The sequence below is a fragment of the Watersipora subatra genome, chromosome 10 (assembly GCF_963576615.1).
Source record: "Watersipora subatra chromosome 10, tzWatSuba1.1, whole genome shotgun sequence".
NCBI lineage: Eukaryota > Metazoa > Bryozoa > Gymnolaemata > Cheilostomatida > Watersiporidae > Watersipora > Watersipora subatra.
In genome coordinates this window covers 28617835-28640897 of record NC_088717.1, presented here as the reverse complement: position 1 = coordinate 28640897, position 23063 = coordinate 28617835, and the positions used below count along the sequence as shown (strand labels likewise).

The 23063-nt window shown below is 35.2% G+C and overlaps 1 protein-coding gene across 9 annotated transcripts in view; it reads right to left on the bottom strand.

The window, feature by feature from the left end:
• LOC137406510 (UDP-GalNAc:beta-1,3-N-acetylgalactosaminyltransferase 2-like) overlaps positions 1 to 23063 on the bottom strand; it is a 60882-nt gene that overhangs the window by 7842 nt on the left and 29977 nt on the right. For 2 of the 9 annotated variants that reach the window (XR_010979888.1, XR_010979889.1), the window contains exons 7-13: positions 21410 to 21496; positions 18395 to 18484; positions 17986 to 18040; positions 14561 to 14744; positions 7538 to 7669; positions 4705 to 4864; positions 2412 to 2644 (exon numbers count right to left, since the gene is read on the bottom strand). Coding sequence is in view for 5 of the 9 variants with exons in the window: in XM_068093090.1 (XP_067949191.1) it covers positions 2480 to 2644; positions 4705 to 4864; positions 7538 to 7669; positions 14561 to 14744; positions 17986 to 18040; positions 18395 to 18484; positions 21410 to 21496 (873 nt within the window). In the remaining 4 variants the exon portion in view is untranslated. Of the gene's footprint in view, positions 1 to 1717; positions 2645 to 4704; positions 4865 to 7537; positions 7670 to 14560; positions 14745 to 17985; positions 18041 to 18394; positions 18485 to 21409; positions 21497 to 23063 lie in introns of those variants that run through there. The other 7 variants (XM_068093090.1, XM_068093092.1, XM_068093094.1 and 4 more) reach the window with 6 other exon arrangements.

Below are 23063 nucleotides of genomic sequence, written 5' to 3'. Positions count from 1 at the left end.
TTTGGGTCACTGTGAGACTGAATCCAACCAGTTTCCTCAAAGCTAAGACCTGCCTTAACAGAATAGCTGGCCTCCATAAGCAAGTTTGGAAAGACCTGCCTTAACAGAATAGCTGGCCTCCATAAGCAAGTTTGGAAATTGGTGTGCAGTTATTCTCTATATTTTTTTCAATGGTCAAAAACTAATATAGCTCTTGACGTTGATTTCGGCAGATATGAGTGAGTCCGTAGGGTACTCACCCTGAGGGTGATATAGTGATATAGTGAGTCCGTAGGGTACTCACCCTGAGGGTGATATAGTGATATAGTGAGTCCGTAGGGTACTCACCCTGAGGATGATATAGTGATATGAGTGAGTCCGTAGGGTACTCACCCTGAGGATGATATAGTGATATGAGTGAGTCCGTAGGGTACTCACCCTGAGGATGATATAGTGATAAGAGTGAGTCCGTAGGGTACTCACCCTGAGGATGATATAGTGATAAGAGTGAGTCCGTAGGGTACTCACCCTGAGGATGATATAGTGATAAGAGTGAGTCCGTAGGGTACTCACCCTGAGGGTGATATAGTGATAAGAGTGAGTCCATAGGGTACTCACCCTGAGGGTGATATAGTGATAAGAGTGAGTCCATAGGGTACTCACCCTGAGGGTGATATAGTGATAAGAGTGAGTCCGTAGGGTACTCACCCTGAGGGTGATATAGTGATATGATATTATGACATGCCACCAAATAGCATGAGTCTATTGGTGACAAGCCTCTCATACAGCCATGCTTAAAAGTTGACTTGCAACAAAATTCACATTACAGTTATTTTGTATCAAAAGATTCACTATGTCTTACTCTGTTGTGTTGTAGGTGCAAAATATGCGGAAATGTGATTACAAGCTTTTAAAAGCTCAAAAACGAAAAGCCGCCATAGATTGGAATCAGTTTATTTTTCTGACGTAGCCATTACATTTGGTTATTGTTTTGTCACGTGATGTTCTCACGTGAATTGAAAGGCCAATAAAAAGCTCAATATAAAACTTCTCGTAGCACTAGTTTATGACAAACACTTCGGGTTTAACCGAAGACCCCGTATCAAATATAGATGCTCGCTTTGTTTCGGCTTGGTCTCATCGTCTAGTCGTAAGTTGATCATGTGACCCAATACTCCGCAAATAATTTCTGCAGCATTTTTCGATTATCACAGGTGACCAATAGGCTCGTCATGATTATCAGACAATGATATGTACTCTTTCGAACTAAGGTTAAAATATTAAACAAATTTTCATGGTAGGTTATAAGATATCAGTGCTGAAAGTGACAGCATCACAATGACAATAAAATAGACTCGTAAGAACAATAGACATGGTTTTACTGAATGCGTAAAGTATATTTGTGAAAATATTTCGACGAATGAGGTTGCGTGAAAGTGTAAACAGAAGCCATCTTGTACAACTACGTCCCATTGAGTCATTTTGGAAAGAGATTCTAATCTACGGCGGTCTCGTGTGGCTGCGATTGACTATTCGTTGTTTAGCTTTTAAGAGCTTGTAATCACATTTCCACATATTTTGCACCTACAACACAGCAGAGTAAAACATGGTGAATCTTTTCGTACCAAATAACTGTAATGTGAATTTTTTGCAAGTCAACCTTTAACATATATGTATATTATACAAGTATATATGTAAAGCATCCACTTCATGTATATATATACGTAATTATATATATAATTAAGTATATATGTATAATAACATAATATATATATATATATATTACGTTACTGGCAATAACTTCATTTCAAACGAAAACGTTTTCCAAATTATGCCACACAACATACAAAAATCATAAAACAAAAAAGGGCAACATTTAGCCACTAAAATCAAATAAATTTGGAACTTCCAGAAATTTCTAACTTCCATTGAGTCTGCAACAGTAAGAGGAAGTGAAACAAAAGTATAGTGCCAACATATTAACTCTAGTAATTCCTATATTTTTCAACTCTAAGTTTTTATGATATGTATGGGTCTCTTTTATGAAAAAATTTTTGTAATAAATTATACAATTATTATTACAATGATGCACTGTGAAAGTTAAAATTACAGATTAATATAGAGTCTCTTACATGTATGTTGAACATTTGCATAAGGGTAATGCAGCAGTCTAAGAAGTGGACAACAGTGAAATGCATCCACATGCAAAAGCTTGAATGTTAGAAAAAATTAATTCCCTTTTCAAAAGAATGAATGAGTTGGAAGGTCGTAAGAAATTAGTGTCTAGTCTGTTTAGCTGAAATTCAAAATATGAGCAACTATAATAATTCGTGTCTCTTTTTTCCTTGCTATAAAAATGTAGTAAAATCTGTCCTAGCTCTGACCCTGGACTGCAGTAAATGGAGAATATTAGCGCCTTGGCAGCTACTCACCAATGGCATGAACCAATGGAGTGTAGGAAATATATGGCATAATAATAAAGGGAACTTGAGAAGAGCCATCATCTGTGATCGTAGAGCTTATAGAGAGATTGGCTGGATAGCTCTGAAACTGTAGCATATTTGAACATATCATCTGTGTCTACTGAGCTACAACTGAACTCCTCATCATGATAGTAAACTATGGACAAAGGAGACAGCCAGATACCCAAAGATACATCTTCACCCTAAAAAAGGCGAATAAAACGATCCTTGAAGAATATTTGTTAGCACTAAAAGGTTTCATAAAACTAGCCTGTATTTGGGGTCACAGATAAAATATTGATACATACACTGATCGCTGAACATTACTCAAATGTTGGCCAGATAATGCGGTCAATCTTGTATTTTTAAAACGAGGGATGGAAAATCTATCGAATAGCTGACAAGAAGTATGTAGGGTAACTCCTAGATACAAATAAATGACAAGAAGTAAATAGGGTAACTCCTACATACAAATAAATGACAAGAAGTAAATAGGGTAACTCCTAGATACAAATAAATGACAAGAAGCAAGTAGGGCAACTCCCTAGATACAAATAGGTGACAAGAAGTAAGTAGGGTAACTCCTAGATACAAATAGATAACAAGAAGTAAGTAGGGTAACTCCTAGATACAAAAAGATAGCAACAAGTAAGTAGGGTAACTCCTAGATACCAATAAATGACAAGGAGTAAGTAGGGTAACTCCCTAGATACAAATAGATGAGAAGAAATAAGTAGGGTAACTCCCTAGATACAAATAGATGACAAGAAGCAAGTAGGTAACTCCCTAGATACAAATAGATGACAAGAAGTAAATAGGGTAACTCCTAGATACAAATAGATAATAAGAAGTAAGTAGGGTAACTCCCTAGATACAAATAGATGACAAGACGTAAGTAGGGTAACTGCTAGATACAAATAAATGACAATAAGTAAGTAGGGTAACTCCCTAGATACAAATAGATGACAAGAAGCAAGTAGGTAACTCCCTAGATACAAATAAATGACAAAAAGTAAGTAGGGTAACTCCCTAGATACAAATAGATGACAAGAAGTAAGTAGGGTAACTCCCTAGATACAAATAGATGACAAGAAGTAAGTAGGGTGGCTCCCTAGATACAAATAGATAACAAAAAGTAGGTTAATATAAATCTTGGGTCACAACTAGAAGATAAGGGACACGATGACGACACTTTAATCACTGTATATAAACTCTAACTCTGCAACTTATACTAATATCATCAACACTATAACACTATACATACTGTAGAGATTATACCTTAGTTTATACTAATATCATCAACAATATAACACTATACATACTGTAGAGAATATACCTTAGTTTATACTAATATCATCAACACTATAACACTATACATACTGTAGAGAGTATACCTTAGTTTATACTAATATCATCAACACTATAACACTATACATACTGTAGAGAGTATACCTTAGTTTATACTAATATCATCAACACTATAACACTATACGTACATACTGTAGAGAGTATACCTTAGTTTATACTAATATCATCAACACTATAACACTATACATACTGTAGAGATTATACCTTAGTTTATACTAATATCATCAACAATATAACACTATACATACTGAGAGAATATACCTTAGTTTATACTAATATCATCAACACTATAACACTATACATACTGTAGAGAGTATACCTTAGTTTATACTAATATCATCAACACTACAACACTATACATACTGTAGAGAATATACCTTAGTTTATACTAATATCATCAACACTATAACACTATACATACTGTAGAGCATATACCTTAGTTTATACTAACATCATTGGAACAACCATATTCAGTACCTCCACTCTTGCATGTACTTACCTCAATCTTCCAATGTTTAACACTTTTTGTTCATATGATTATACCAACAAGTTCATTTGTTACTGTTAATAGTCTATTATGAGTACAAATATGCAGATGATCAAATATTTTTTCTAGCACTAAGATCATCAGGTTACGGAGCTTTCTGACAAGCAATAGCTGACATTGTTTTTAATTGATTTTAGCATAATTTAAAATAAATTTGATGCTGTTGATACTGGTTGTGTTAATCTATTCTCCTTCTACTATCACAAAAATTATTAACCATCTATTACAAGATGTCTAATAAAATATCTATTAAAATGTTTAATACTATTTAGCGAGTACAGTATATCTTCTACAATATGAATATAACAATACAGCATACATATGCAGCAAAATAGTTAGCTACAATACCTGGAAACAATGCAGGTGCTCCTTGTTTGCCCTGAGCCAGTTGGCCACCTCGGCAGAAATAATATATCCAGAGCCACATGCAAAGTAAGGGTAGGTGACTCCAGTGAAGCCATGCTCGGCCCATTTACCGAAGTCATCCAATGCCCAGTTTCTTCTGAAGCTAAAACCATCGTTTTGTGGTGATTAGCTAGTTGCTAAACATACTTGAAGCTTAACAACAAGGCTTTGTAAAATAAACATGGGTAAGTACTTCTTTTATCGGACAATGGACCTGCAAAGGCTGAGGGGTACAGAATATACCCTTCCTAGTCCCTCTCCTTCATTTAAAAAAGAATGTGGCAACGGACTGTCAGCCAGGGACGATCCTAGTTGGATAAAAAGCTCCACTGCAGTGTTTATACATGCTTGTTTCTGCATGCACTGGAATCAGAAGCGCTGCTCACCACTTGCACAGATAGTTCGCTTACAACTAGTCTGTACAGAGAAGTGCCTAGCCTAGCATTGCTAAAGGCACTTGGTAGTACTACAATGCCACAGTTGACATGTAAAAAATATTTACATATTTGAAAAAAATTTAAGCATATGTGGATATGTTTGAACAAGCAAACAAGGTGAAAATCTGCAAATGGTGATTGCATATAAGTCGGATAGAGATGCCTTAATATATGGTTAACACAGGTTCATGCGTTATACAAATAGCTTCATAAATCATTTCTGTTGCAGCCTCCATGAAAAAATGAATTAAACTCTCCAATGAGAACTCTGCAGGGTCATTAGGTGTTCCCACTACCAAACAAATGTGATTCAGAGGTCTGCCAAATGATGAAAACAAAAAACTAGGATATAGAGTGATTTGATTACAGAATGTTAGTCAGGATATGGGAACAACCATGAACACTGAACATTTAATACTTATGAATTGCCATTGATACTCAGTGTTATCAGTAAATTCAGCCAGGATAAGTAACAGAAATCTGTTATTAGTAGTCAGTTTATACAAGTAACAGAAATCTGTTATTAGTAAAGTCAGTCTATACAAGTAACAGAAATATGTTATTAGTAAAGTCAGTCTATACAAGTAACAGAAATCTGTTAGTAGTAAAGTCAGTCTATACAAGTAACAGAAATATGTTATTAGTAAAGTCAGTCTATACAAGTAACAAAAATCTATTAGTAGTAAAGTCAGTCTATACAAGTAACAGAAATCTGTTATTAGTAAAGACAGTCTATACAAGTAACAGAAATCTGTTATTAGTAAAGTCAGTCTATACAAGTAACAGAAATCTGTTAGTAGTAAAGTCAGTCTATACAAATAACAGAAATCTGTTATTAGTAAAGTCAGTTTATACAAATAACAAAAATATGTTATTAGTAAAGTCAGTCTATACAAGTAACAGAAATATGTTATTAGTAAAGTCAGTCTATACAAGTAACAAAAATCTGTTAGTAGTAAAGTCAGTCCATACAAGTAACAGAAATATGTTATTAGTAAAGTCAGTCTATACAAGTAACAGAAATCTGTTAGTAGTAAAGTCAGTCTATACAAGTAACAAAAATCTGTTAGTAGTAAAGTCAGTCTATACAAGTAACAGAAATCTGTTATTAGTAAAGACAGTCTATACAAGTAACAGAAATCTGTTATTAGTAAAGTCAGTCTATACAAGTAACAGAAATCTGTTATTAGTAAAGTCAGTTTATACAAATAACAAAAATATGTTATTAGTAAAGTCAGTCTATACAAGTAACAGAAATATGTTATTAGTAAAGTCAGTCTATACAAGTAACAAAAATCTGTTAGTAGTAAAGTCAGTCCATACAAGTAACAGAAATATGTTATTAGTAAAGTCAGTCTATACAAGTAACAAAAATCTGTTAGTAGTAAAGTCAGTCTATACAAGTAACAAAAATCTGTTAGTAGTAAAGTCAGTCTATACAAGTAACAGAAATCTGTTAGTAGTAAAGACAGTCTATACAAGTAACAGAAATCTGTTATTAGTAAAGTCAGTCCATACAAGTAACAGAAATATGTTATTAGTAAAGTCAGTCTATACAAGTAACAAAAATCTGTTAGTAGTAAAGTCAGTCCATACAAGTAACAAAAATCTGTTAGTAGTAAAGTCAGTCTATACAAGTAACAGAAATCTGTTATTAGTAAAGACAGTCTATACAAGTAACAGAAATATGTTATTAGTAAAGTCAGTCTATACAAGTAACAAAAATCTGTTAGTAGTAAAGTCAGTCTATACAAGTAACAGAAATATGTTATTAGTAAAGTCAGTCTATACAAGTAACAAAAATCTGTTAGTAGTAAAGTCAGTCTATACAAGTAACAGAAATATGTTATTAGTAAAGTCAGTCTATACAAGTAACAGAAATCTGTTAGTAGTAAAGTCAGTCTATACAAATAACAAAAATATGTTATTAGCAAAGTCAGTCTATACAAGTAACAGAAATCTGTTATTAGTAAAGTCAGTTTATACAAATAACAAAAATATGTTATTAGTAAAGTCAGTCTATACAAGTAACAGAAATCTGTTATTAGTAAAGTCAGTCTATACAAGTAACAGAAATCTGTTAGTAGTAAAGTCGGTCTATACAAGTAACAGAAATCTGTTATTAGTAAAGTCAGCCCATCCTAGTAACAAAAAGGGCAACTTCAAAGTGTCTACCAGGTAACATTTATACATATAATATTACAAATTTGACAAGTGAGGAAAGTGCAAGGTTAGATTCCATGTCATCTGAAAAATCGAACTGTTACACATTAAAATTTCAAATCTCTTAATTTAAACTAAAAAGGGTTTAAACAAGCTACATTGTGAAAAGAACATACTTTCCTATCCAGATCTTCCCTCCAACGCTTTGCTCCTCTAACTTTAATATTTTGTCCCATATTTTGGAAATGTTCACGAAACAATCATCATCTGTTTTCATTATGTAATATGGTTGCAGCTCACTCACCACCCTAACGTACAAAGAATAGAAGGATACGCATTAAAAACAGCAATAAGTTGTACAATAGATGAATCTGTTTACAAAAAGTGCAATTACCGTAAAACCTTTAATTGAACGCCATGTCACTCTATTTTTCAACCCTTCTTCTGTAGTGGTGGTCAATTAGAGGCGGTGTTCAAATAGATGCTGGCGGTGTATATTTCCAATGGCTCGCCAGAATGTTCGAAAGAAAATTTAGTCCTATTATGGGTGAAGTGAATGTCGCCTATATTTTGCTTTTTTTTCCGGTAGAGCGATATTAAACCTCTTGAATGCAATAAATCTGCTAACTTACCTCCAACTTGTCAAAGATGTCCTAATAAATGTGCATCTAAAAACCGAGAAATATCTCTACCAGTTGATATCTATTGTTTGCAATTGACCTGCGATGATATTATAGCCTATAACATCTTCTAGTTGTCCAATACCTTCCACAATATCTTCTGGCCTACACTCTTCTTCTGCACAGCTGAACTAGTCGATATTAGAGTGCAAACATTTTTTGGCAGAGTAAATGTTTACGCGCTGCATTTAGCACAAAAGTTTGCTCGCTAAACGTAACCTTTGGCCCAAAACCTGCAAACCGTTTTTTATATGCATGTTCTTCAAAGTATTAAGACCGCGTTAAACAAGGAATTATTATTATTAGCCTGAGACAGCAATTATTTCTATGGCATTGCTTTCAAAGGTCATCTACTATCGTAAATTTAAATTGTTTTATTATACATGCAGGCTATTTCGAAGTAGAAATTCTGCATTAAGCAAGGAACTACTATTAGCCCGAGACAGATATTAGTTATTTTTATGGTGTTGCTTTCAAATTCATCTACAAACATACAGTAAAATCAAACCGTTTTTTAAATAGATACATGTACTTCAAAGTACCAAGACCGCATTAAACAGGGAACTACTATTAGCCTGAGACCGTTATTGATTATTTCTATGGTGCTGCTTTCAGAGTTTTTACGGAAAAAAGCGAAAAGCTGTGGAGTTGGACAACGAGAGAATTGATTGTTATTAATGTAAACGATTAACTATTAATACGATTCTGTGGACACTTTTCTATTGATCATTTGATATTATGGGTTCATAAAGATGAAAGATAGTCCAAGTGGCGGTCATATGGAGGTGGGGTTCAAACAGAGGGTAGCGGTCTATTTTTCAACCCTTCTCTCGTAGTGGCGGTCAAATAAAAGTGGTCTTCAAATAGAGGTGGCGTTTAATTAGAGGTTTTACAGTAATTATTATTGGGTCAAATTTTAAAAGATGAATTTGTGGAAAGATAGAAAAGCCTGAATATATATGCAGAAGCTGATCTACCGAATGCCATATACTGTAAAAATATAAAATATAAGAAAGTAAGTATTCTCATGACCTACACCGTATGAATATAATCCCACAACCAAACGAACGGAGCGAAGTTTGAGAGTTTTTATGATAAATGCATGTGCACACAAGTTACAAAAATTATTCATCAACAACGTCGCAAACCCTTGTATCAAAATCTCATCAAAAAACTTAACCATTTTTTGTAGAGTCGTTAAAGTATAATAACGATACAAAACACATATAAACCTATTTAAATAGGTTGCCAAGTCTTTGAAAGGTTACCACAATATCTTAAAACTAACCCATCTGATCGGATTATACATAAATAGACAGATTAATTCGGCCAAAAATCTTTATTAAAACTGGCCAAGCCTTACTTTTATCAAAATTAAGACCGGCAAACGAAACGCCGAGCGACAGAAAATAGAACCATTAAGTTGTGCGCATTTCACAAAAAAATAACGTGCACATTTCGCCAGTCTATAGCATTGTTGAATTGCCGAAGGTTTCTGTAATTAACGTAGAAGTACAGAAATCGTTTCTTTTTTGCCGATTTCAAAGTAACTGACATTTTGGAAACTTGGATACTTTGGTATTCTAACTGATGACCAAAGCAGTGAAAGTAAATGACGATGATATTTTTTTAACGATTCTTATGAGATTATTACAATATTTAATTATAAGTTTGGATGACTATTGAAGTCTTATAGTCACACTAACAACATCGATGATAGACAATATGTTACTGTTATTATCTTTTTTAAATAGTTTTGTTAAATAGACTTTCTAAAAATCTATATAAATATCACAACTTCTTGATATTGTTAGCTATGACGTTTTGAAATGTAAACAAAATTGTGCATTGGTTTTCTATTATTACTGTATTACTATATTAATAATATTGGTTATTCTAATAATATCAGTGCATTTTACTTCTAATATTGGCCAATATTGCATTTCTCCCATTGCTGAGGGAGCGATATAAAAATATAATCTTTTCCTTTCATTATTGTTGTTTGTTGTATATAATAACACCCACACCCTGTACATTACAGCTACCATCGCAGTTATCCTATTGCACTGCAGTGCGATTTGACTGCTAATATTACGTTTCTCAACCATCAGTACCCTTCCTTTTTTCCAATATCACTTTGGTCGACTTTGGGTGTATGACAAGGGAATTTCTAGTATGATAGAATACGTGCTCTAATGACGTACACTGTACAAATATAATATAGAAAAGTAAGTAATCTCATGACTTACACTGTATGCCTATGATATAAGAAAGTAAGTATTCTCATGCCCTATACTGTATGAATATAATGTAATACCTAATGACTGAGGCTCTCTATCTCAATGAGTAGTAACATCAGCTGAACATATAGGACAGAGACCGTATTGGACAGCCTATAAGACACATTCTTGCACAAGACGCACCACAGCTTCAGCAATACATCGAGGGAAAATATTTATAGACTTTTATATGCATTTTAGTAGGTAGTACAGTAGGTTATTACAGAATCATAAGATCTAACTACTCCTCTTAATCTTTCTGGAAACTATTTGGGCAGAAGAGAAACCAAAGAGAAGACACGATCCATACAGAAACTTAACTATTTGGGCAGAAGAGAAACCAAAGAGAAGACACAATCCATACAGAAACTTAACTATTTGGGCAGAAAAGAAACCAAAGAGAAGACACGATCCATACAGAAACTTAACTATTTGGGCAGAAAAGAAACCAAAGAGAAGACACGACCCATACAGAAACTTAACTATTTGGGCAAAGAGAAGACACGGTCCATACAGGAACTTAACTATTTGGGCAAAGAGAAGACACGATCCATACAGAAACTTAACTATTTGGGCAAAGAGAAGACACGATCCATACAGAAACTTAACTATTTGGGCAAAGAGAAGACACGATCCATACAAAAACTTAACTATTTGGGCAGAAGAGAAACCAAAGAGAAGACATGGTCCATACAGAAACTTAACTATTTGGGCAAAGAGAAGACACGATCCATACAGAAACTTAACTATTTGGGCAAAGAGAAGACATGATCCATACAGAAACTTAACTACTGCCAAGGTTATGAAATTAAAATAATGAAACATAATACATCTCAATAGGTTTACAAGTAGAAGGATAGAACACTAGGTCATCAAACTTTACTAGTTTTCAAAACAAAAAAATTTGTCGCCATCATCCTTGCCTGAACGCAATGATTCACCATCTTCATCGTCATCACGGTTTCGTTTCTTTGCATCCAGTAGTTTATTTTCTTGCAACAGCCGGAGCGTACTATTTTTTTCGTAGGAGGCCAAAAACAACTCAACCAAAACTACACTATTGAATGGAAGGCCTTAATTTTGACAAATGGCTCTCTGGCAATAGTATTTCGACCAACATAATTTCTGCCGAATAACCATGAAGATTTCTTGTACCCATATTCATAGATGTAAAATCCAGTATGTAAATAAATCCAGCATATGCTTTAAATCAGGCATGTCCAACAGGCGGCCCTGGGGCCACACCCAGCCCTCAGCCTAGTTTTGTGTGGCAATCAAAGGCCAGCATTTTAACAAAATTTTTTACCAGTTTATCTTTGTTCTTAGGTTATAGTTAGCGAACACCGCAGCTATGGGCAGTGCGCATAGAAATGAACCAACTAATATAATTGACAATTTTGATATCCCTATCTGCTTTTGGGAATTCCCTTACAGCCTTTATTTCTATTAGCTGATTGAACATCTCAAGGAATCCCCAATCTGAGCTGGGGAATGTTCTGCAGCTTGCTGGATGCTAGCTCAATGCGTATTCCTCAGTTACAATTGTGGCCACACCCAGGAAGGTTGACCCCGCGAGGGAGGAGTATTTAATAGCAGTTGGAAGTTGCAATACTTTATCAAATACCACGGGGACAGCCAAGCAATCTGCGTCATACGCAATCAAGTAATTGCTGTGCTCAAAGAGTACAACATAAGGCGGCATTATACAACTCGTCATAGCGCATATGACCAATCCTCAGGTTGTGACAGAGAAGAAATATGACTCGCTATCATCCAATCTGCAGCAACAACAGCAAAATTTTACAAGATATGCAGAGATTAGTGAAAAAGCCACAAAATGCAGTCTCGCTATTGCTCAACTAATTGGTCAACGACAACTACCATTTCAACATGGAGAATTTGCTAAGGAGGTAAGCATTTTTTAAAATTTATGTCAGATAAGAGTTACATAAAACAACTATAGGTGTGGAGATATAGACCTTAAAAGACAGAGGCAGGTTATAACTCCTTGCATAGCTTGATATACATAAAGCAAAAATAAAAATTTCATCAAAAGTTTGTGTGGTTTGCCATTGTCATTATACTTTAGTAACTATCAATTACATTAATTTTAACCTTGCTTTATTATTTTTAGGCACTGGCAGTGTTTGTGGATGAATTAAAAAGTGTTGCTCTGTCTAAAAACACCGTTGCAAGAAGAGTGGAAAATCTGACTAAGGACATTGAGTATACAATGAAAGCCCAGATTTGGAAATTTGTTTATTCCAGCATAGCATTAGATGAGAGCACAGATCTGTCTGACACTCCTCAGCTTGCAATTATGATACGGGTTGATAATGTGTTCAACGTTACTGGGAATTTCCTAACAATGAGTAGTCTTCATGGCACAACAACTGGAAAAGATGTCTATGAGAGTCTATTAAAAGAACTTGCTGAGTTCAGCCTACCATTGGAGAATTTGTCTGGCATTTGTGCTGATGGAGCACCTGTAATGACAGGAAAAAACACCGGACTAATAAGTCTTTTGCTCAGCTCTCACTGCTGGAATGTTCCTGTCGCGGTGTACCATTGTGTCATACACCAAGAAAAGTTAGCAGCGCAAACTCTGAGGATGGATCATGTTATGGGTCTGGTTGTATACACAGTTAACTTTATTCGATCACAAGCATTGATCCATCGACAATTTAAAATTATGCTTGAGAAAATAGAATGTGAATACAAAGTTGTAGCATGTTACTGTAAAGTCAGATGGCTCAGCAGCACTAGAACACTGCGAAGGTTTTACAGTCTGCTACCAGAGATAGATTTATTCATGAAAAACAAGGGCCGTGAGTGTGATGAGTGCCAAGATCAATTATGGATGACTGATTTGGCATTTCTAGCCGATATCACAGAGCATAGGTCAGTAGTGAACATACACCTACAGGAAAAGAAACAGAACATATCTCAACTCTGGAGATACATCACTGCATTCAGGAGAAAGCTTGAGCTGTAGGAGCAGCAAATCCGAGAGGAGAATTATGCTCACTTCAAAACTCTGTCAGAGCGTCAGCAGAATGGCCAATGCGTTGAGGTTAACTTTGAACAATAAGCCAACATCGTGTCAGATCCATCAGCTGAATTTGCAAGAAGACTTTTTCAGTTTGCAGAAACTGACAAGAAGATAAAGACACTTGCCGATTCATTTTCTGTCAACCCTAGCAGTGTAGCATCCGAGTTACAGATGGAGCTCATTGACTTGCAGGCTAACAATCATCTCAAACAACATCTCAGCCATGAACTCAGAACTTTATCATGATTTCTTTCCAGCTGGCACATATATAGCTCTAAATAAACATGCTCTTCGAATGGTCAGCCTCTTCGGCTCTACCTACTTATGTGAGCAGTTCTTCAGTCGCATGAAGCATACCAAAAGCGAATATCACACCGGACTAACCAATGAGCATCTAGCTCAGCAGCTCAGGATTTCATTTTCAGACATTGAATCTGACCTAGACAGTATTGTACGAGAGAAGCAGTACCAAGTGGCTCACTGAGAGTAGTATGCTCAGTACCATTACCAGTGAAAACTTAGCATCGCAATATCTCTTCAACAAGGACACTGAACATAAATTTCAAATGATGTTTTTTGTAATTACATGCATATGTATTTAAAACCAATATTTTGACACGTTTGTGATTTTGTATTTACATGTAGTTAAAGCCAATATATTGATACATTTGTTTTTTTTTGTAATTACATGGGGTTAAAATAAATAAACTGACTGTGGAGAATGAGAATAACACGTGATGGAAGAAATCATGTTTTGCAATATATAAAGTTATGGCAATTCAATTATTTGCGATATACATAGCAGCTATGTGTGGCCGCCAGCCTAGGCTTAACTTAACATAATGGCCCCCACTCTAAAAAGGTTGGACACCTCTGCATTAAATGCTTTCAGTCTCGCCGAATGTTGGGCTAGGCTGAGATATCGGCGTGACATTTCCATGAAAAACTTCACCAAAAATTCTCCAATTTTCAGCCTGCATTATGTACATAAGATGCAAGGGGGATAAAAGTGTCTTAATGGTCATCACATACGGAAAGTATGTATGTGCGGCAAGTATGTAAGTACGGTAAGTGTCATTATAATACAGTAAGTGTCATTGCGGCTGCACGGCTTTTAGAAAAAAGAAAAAACTATAATTTGAGCTGCCCGACAACAATGAAAGACAATCAAATAGAATTAACACTCACCGGCTTATGGCTTCTAGAACCTTATCTGGCAAATTTCGGTAGACATCTATGTTGTTCGTCAATAGTATGTCATTGTGCAACAACCTTTCTTTTACAATTAGCTCTTCATGTTTCTGCAGCACAGCGTTCCACGAAGACTGTCTCAATTCCCTTTCCAATAGGAATTCTGACAGATGAAGCTTTTCTGTAATCAAAGATGCTGAACATTAAAGCACTTTTCTTCGTGTGACTATAATTGCTACTGACAATTACTAAAAATCAAATGCCTTAAAAGTAACCAAGACTAGCAGTGCAAAAAGCACTCGCGGTAAAACTAATCCAAGTAACACTACTCGGAACGAATGTATGCACAAATTTAGTCTCTTAAAACTCTAGCGGATGTCAGTAGATTAACCAATGACTTCTCAACCAATAAAAGTTCCCAAGATGGCTGACCCAGAAGCCACCCAATACAAGCTTCTCAACATTCTCGCTAAACCAACTCATTTAACCAAGCGCTACAAACATGTCGCGCTTGGTTAAATGAGTTGGTTTGATTGGTTGATTACACCACATCATGCATATCAAACTTCATGGACATCAAACTTCATGCATATCAAACTTCAAGCATATCAAACTTCATGCATATCAAACTTCATGGGCATCCAACTTCATGGGCATCCAACTTCATGCATATCAAACTTCATGGGCATCAAACTTCAAGCATATCAAACTTCATGCATATCAAACTTCATGCGCATCAAACTTTATGCATATCAAACTTCATGCATATCAAACTTCATGCATATCAAACTTCATGCGCATCAAACTTTATGCATATCAAACTTCATGCATATCAAACTTCATGCACATCAAACTTCATGGGCATCAAACTTTATGCATATCAAACTTCATGCATATCAAACTTCATGCATATCAAACTTCATGCGCATCAAACTTTATGCATATCAAACTTCATGCATATCAAACTTCATGCACATCAAACTTCATGGGCATCAAACTTCATGCATATCAAACTTCATGCATATCAAACTTCATGCATATCAAACTTCATGCATATCAAACTTCATGGGCATCAAACTTCAAGCATATCAAACTTCATGCATATCAAACTTCATGCGCATCAAACTTTATGCATATCAAACTTCATGCATATCAAACTTCATGGGCATCAAACTTCAAGCATATCAAACTTCATGCATATCAAACTTCATGCGCATCAAACTTCATGCATATCAAACTTCATGCATATCAAACTTCATGGGCATCAAACTTCATGCATATCAAACTTCATGCGCATCAAACTTCATGCGCATCAAACGTCATGCATATCAAACTTCATGCATATCAAACTTCATGCGCATCAAACTTCAAGCGCATCAAACTTCATACATATCAAACTTCATGCACATCAAACTTTATGCATATCAAACTTCATGCGCATCAAACTTTATGCATATCAAACTTCATGCATATCAAACTTCATGGGCATCAAACTTCAAGCATATCAAACTTCATGCATATCAAACTTCATGCGCATCAAACTTTATGCATATCAAACTTCATGCATATCAAACTTCATGCGCATCGAACTTCATGCGCATCAAACTTCATGCATATCAAACTTCATGCATATCAAACTTCATGGGCATCAAACTTCATGCATATCAAACTTCATGCGCATCAAACTTCATGCGCATCAAACGTCATGCATAACAAACTTCATGCATATCAAACTTCATGCGCATCAAACTTCATACATATCAAACTTCATACATATCAAACTTCATGCGCATCAAACTTCATGCGCATCAAACGTCATGCATAACAAACTTCATGCATATCAAACTTCATGCGCATCAAACTTCATGCATATCAAACTTCATGCACATCAAACTTCATGCATATCAAACTTCATGCATATCAAACTTCATGCATATCAAACTTCAAGCATATCAAACTTCATGCATATCAAACTTCATGCGCATCAAACTTCAAGCGCATCAAACTTCATACATATCAAACTTCATGCGCATCAAACTTCATGCGCATCAAACGTCATGCATAACAAACTTCATGCATATCAAACTTCAAGCATATCAAACTTCATGCATATCAAACTTCATGCATATCAAACTTCAAGCATATCAAACTTCATGCATATCAAACTTCATGCGCATCAAACTTCAAGCGCATCAAACTTCATACATATCAAACTTCATGCGCATCAAACTTCATGCGCATCAAACGTCATGCATAACAAACTTCATGCATATCAAACTTCATGCGCATCAAACTTCATACATATCAAACTTCATACATATCAAACTTCATGCGCATCAAACTTCATGCGCATCAAACGTCATGCATAACAAACTTCATGCATATCAAACTTCATGCGCATCAAACTTCATGCATATCAAACTTCATGCACATCAAACTTCATGCATATCAAACTTCATGCATATCAAACTTCATGCATATCAAACTTCAAGCATATCAAACTTCATGCATATCAAACTTCATGCGCATCAAACTTCAAGCGCATCAAACTTCATACATATCAAACTTCATGCGCATCAAACTTCATGCGCATCAAACGTCATGCATAACAAACTTCATGCATATCAAACTTCATGCGCATCAAACTTCAAGCGCATCAAACTTCATACATATCAAACTTCATGCGCATCAAACTTCATGCGCATCAAACGTCATGCATAACAAACTTCATGCATATCAAACTTCATGCGCATCAAACTTCATGCGCATCAAACTTCATGCATATCAAACTTCATGCATATCAAACTTCATGCACATCAAACTTCATGCATATCAAACTTCATGCATATCAAACTTCATGCATATCAAACTTCATGCATATCAAACTTCATGCATATCAAACTTCATGCATATCAAACTTCATGCATATCAAACTTCATGCATAACAAACTTCATGCATATCAAACTTCATGCGCATCAAACTTCATGCATATCAAACTTCATGCACATCAAACTTCATGCATATCAAACTTCATGCATATCAAACTTCATGCGCATCAAACTTCATGCATATCAAACTTCATGCATATCAAACTTCATGCATATCAAACTTCATGGGCATCAAACTTCATGCATATCAAACTTCATGCATATCAAACTTCAAGCGCAACAAACTTCATGCGCATCAAACTTCATGCGCATCAAACTTCATGCGCATCAAACTTCATGCATATCAAAGTTCATGGGCATCAAACTTCATGCGCATCAAACGTCATGCACATCAAACTTCATGCATATCGAACTTCATGCACATCAAACTTCATGCGCATCAAACTTCATGCGCATCAAACTTCATGCATATCAAACTTCATGCATATCAAACTTCATATTCTAGCGCTTCAGTATCATAAGTATGTCCTTACCTGTGAGCTGAAAGCTAAAGCCCATAATCGGAATGTCTTGTGTTATTTCTCGAATCTACAGTGGTAAAATACAATGTGTAGAAGGTAGTGCCTGTCATCGCTTAACAGAAAATATATAATTTAAGAATATTCAAAATTCATATTCGGTAGAATTTATTAGTGGCGTACATAAATTCCTTTTACACTTCTACTAACTCACGAATTCTATACATTTTTTATGTTTTTGGGGAGTAATCATATAGGTTCATAAATGGGTACAACATAATCCTTGTGTAAACCTGAGGCAATGTGTGCTTAGAAGTTATAGAGCAATCTAAGAAGAGAGTGACAACTGGGGGCAACTCTAAGAAAGTGACAACTCTGTTAGATCAAACAAACCGCATCCTCTCGACAACACCAGCCTTCTTACACAGATGAGAGCAGAAGAACAGTAGAGTTCAGAACTGGTGTATCTCAGTCCTTCACAAGTATCATTTAGTGAAATCAGGCCTTCAAATCCCTACAAGCAAGCTTTACTGTAAGCATCACAATAGTAGAGAAAATTGGGTTTGATGAAATGGTGAAGTCACATAGCTTGGGATCCTTTCTGATGAAGCGGGTTTAGAGTTTCATTCCGAACCTACTGAATACAAGATTCAGAGAACTTGCATCAGAGAAAAACTCGTCTATCTTTGAAATAGTTGCTATAAATATAGATGTAAATACTCGAGTTACAAGCTAAACGATTCAACTCCAGTTCGCAGTAAGTAAACAAGCAAGCAATAAATTTCATCATTTTTATAGGAAACCGCTATTGAAAAAATATATGAAATAAAAAATATAAGATGAAGGGGCAACAAGATTGCTAAGCAGTAATTGAACTATGACCCCTTTTGAGTATAAAATAACTAGCCAAATGCACAGCGTTGCACGGGTAATAGAATACCGTAAAACCTCTAATTGAACGCCACCTCCATTTGAACGCCACCTCCAATCAGCCGCCACCCTGCGAGAAGGGTTGAAAATCGACCGCCACTCTTCAATTGAACGCCACTTCCACTTAACCGTCTATTTGACATTATTTGATCTTTAAAAGCCCATAATATCAACTGATCAGTAGAAAAGTGTCCACAAAATCGTATAAATAATGCTTATCAATAACAATTAATTCTCTCGTTGTTCAATTCCAAGGCTTTTCACTTCTTTTATTAAATGTTTGAAAGCAACAGCATAGCAATAATCAATATCGGCCTCAGGCTAGTAGTAGCTCTCTGTTTAACGCGATCTTTCTACTTCAAAGTAGCCTACATATATAAAAAAACGGCTTAAATTAACGATGGTAAATGAACTTTGAAAGCAACGCTATAGAAATAATTACTGTCTCAGGCTATTTGTGATTCCTTGTTTAACTTGGTCTTGATACTTTGAAGCACATGTATATATAAAGAAAAAGGTTTCAATTTACGATGGTAGATGGAACTTCGAAAGAAACACCATAGAAATAACTACTAACTGTCTTGGGCTAATAGTACTTCCTTGTTTAACGCAGTCCTAATACATCAAAAAGCATGCATATAAAAACCGGTTCGCAAGTTTTGGATCAAAGGTTACGTTTAGGAAACAAACTTTTACGCGTTGCATTAGTGCTAAATGCAGTGCGTGAAAGTTTTGCTCTGCCGAAAAATTGTTCGCACGCTAATATCGACTAGCTCAGCAGTACAGAAGAGTTGAGGCCAGAAGATATTGTGGAAGGTATTGGGCAACTAAAAGATGTTTGTTCCATCGAAAGCGACAATCAGAATGCAGCTATCCGAGCAAACGATGGTAATAATTTTGTTTTAAAAATGTTAACTTTTGTTTTTGCATGTAATATAAGTGTGGTTCGTTTATTCCACTTGTTCATATATATTTGTATCATTTAATAAATTATTGTTGTATAACTTATAAATATGCAGATTTATAGCATGTTATTTAGTAGCATCCTTGCAGCTATCTTAACACGGCTTAAAATGGATTGATGCTCATAACTCCACTTCTATTGCACATAAAAAGCTAGTTTTGCCTGCAAACTGTAGCAAACATATCAGTGAGTGCAATGAGCTTTTATTCAACAATGTTAAATATAGATATAAAATAAAAACATGTCTTCAAAATTTAGAATGAAATAAAAATTGAAAACTCCAACAAATTGCAAGGACACAGGCTATAATATCATCGCATGTCAATTGCAAGCAATCTCGGTTTCTTGATGCACACTTATTACTAGATCATTGACAAGTTAGAAGTTAGCAAATTTATTGCATTCAAAATGTTTAATATCGGTCCACCGAAAAAAAGGGCAAAATATAGGCGAAATTTGCTTTGCCCTTAATAAGGCTAAATTTATCTTCCGAAAATTCTGACGAACCATCTAAAAAACAGACCGTCAGCCTCTATTTGAACACCGCCTCTAATTGACCGCCACTATAGAAGAAAGGTCGAAGAATAGAGCGCCATGGCATTGAATTAGAAGTTTTACGGTAAATACCTAATATGGTAAATACCTAATATGGTAAGTACCTAATATGGTAAGTACCTAATATGGTAAATACCTAATGAATACCTAATATGGTAAATACCTAATAAATACCTAATGAATTTGAGTAACTTACCTGGAAAACTAAATCTTTACTAAAATATTTACTAAACAATTCCTGAGTTTTGGAATTGATTAGTAACTTAGAACCTTTAAGATTTAAAATTTAAATCTTAAAGGTTGACTTGCAACAAAATTCACATTACAGAGATTCTAATCTACGGCGGTTTTGTGATGGCTGTGATTGACTGTTTGTTTTTGAGCTTTTAAGAGCTTGTGATCACATTTCCACATATTTTGCACCTACAACACAGCAGAGTAAAACATGGTGAATCTTTTCGTGTCAAATAACTGTAATGTGAATTTTGTTGCAAGTCAACCTTTAACAATCGTTATGCCAAATGGTCAACAGTGCTAGTTATTCACCCAAGCAAGCGCTTCAAACATGAGTAGCTCAACCAATATAATGACTATTTGCCCAATGGATCCAGGGTTTTCCGTGTGGCTTAACGGCTAAGTTCGACGCTTCTATATCTGAAGGTCCCAAGATCGAATTAACTGCCCTATGGATTTTTCATTGCCATAATGTTATGCTAATTGCTATAACTGGACGCATGAGTTAACAAAAAGACAAACACTGAGATTTATATATATATATAAAAGACATAAAGTAAATCCTACAAGTGCAGCATTTGATGTTACATACAGCATACAACACGTTACATTTGGTTTACAGCGAAACCATATATATACAACTATATACAACTATACGAAATGCAACCATCGTAAAACCTTTGGTAGAACTTTAGCTCAACCAATTTCAAAAGCTGTGATAAACAAAACACAAAATGAAACAAGAAACACACCTACCTTGGGTAATGTTACTGATGCAACACCTTCCTGTATTATGTCTAATGTACCATCTCTAAAAATTATTTCTTCTCTCAAAATCAATGTCTACAATAATTTAAATCAGGTTTGTTTGAAAATCCAAAACCCTAAGAAAGACTATAGCGAAAATATCCCTAAAGCACGATAGTTGAATCACTGAAGTTTGCCGTTTCTTGTTAAGAGCAACAGGCCACTAAGGTGCCGATGAAACACTGAGGGCTGCTGTTACTCCTTTCAGTATCCACAATGAAACACTGAAGGCTGCTGTTGCTACTCTCAGTATCCACAATGAGCACTGAGGGCTGTTGTTGCTACTCTCAGTATCCACAATGAAACACTGAGGGCTGCTGTTGCTACTCTCAGTATCCACAATGAACCACTGAGGGCTGCAGTTGCTACTCTCAGTATCCACAATGAGCACTGAGGGCTGTTGTTGCTACTCTCAGTATCCACAATGAAACACTGAGGGCTGCTGTTGCTACTCTCAGTATCCACAATGAAACACTGAGGGCTGCAGTTGCTACTCTCAGTATCCACAATGAGCACTGAGGGCTGCTGTTGCTACTCTCAGTATCCACAATGAGCACTGAACACAATTTAGGTGTTTAGTTAAAGTAAAAAAGCGGCAATGCCAATATTTGTGAACTAATAGGATCAATGTGAACACGAGTGAATGCTGAATACACTAGCTTAAATGTTTTTTTAAATGAATACCTACTACCTTACTCGGTCACCATATTCACAGCCACTATTGACAGCATTCACCGTTGAACAGTTAAATAATTGCATTAACCGTCCAGATATTTGTTCCAAGTTTTCGTTTATAAATAAACTAGATAAAATACCCAGTATTACACTAAATAGTTAAATAACTAGATAATTACATATTTATATATTTAATATATATATAGTATAGATATTGGATATCTATATATATATATATATATATTCTACTAATTTGCTTAAATAGAAACAAAAAAGAAGATACAAAAAATATACAAAAGTGAGTACCTAAAAGTGCAACTACAAAACTAAACCAAAAATTTGTGAGAACTTTTCTACGTGTCTATTTATCAATCTATACCGAATGGTGTACATACATTATTTGTTGAAATATCAATTACTTCTGAACGACCAACGTTGCACGAGTGATAAAAAACTTTTGCATAAATTTTTTTTATTTTTAATTGGCCAAGTTTGTTTACCCAATGAATTTGAGTAATTTAAGCTACTTAAAATATTTACCACAATAAGAGCCATGTCTGTTTATCTGAAGCCAGCATAAAGAAAAATATTGCATCATAATCTCTCACACAATTATGATCTTCAAGCGTGCTAGCTGAAGTGTGCTATTTTAAGCAATTGGCATTAAAGATTGGCAGGTGAAATAATTATGACGTGGACAACTATTCCATAGTATGGCCTATTGGACGCGTAGCGTAATGAATAGTATGCCTGTCGGCAGAACTGGAGGTTCTGAGTTGAATTGCATAGTGAATTTTTAATCCCCATAACTTTATCGCTATAATTAGATACGCAAAGGAAAGACACACACTTAGATTTATATATATACTAGCGGAATTCCCGGCATTGCACGGGTATTAAAAATTGCTTATAAACAATGAGAGATAAT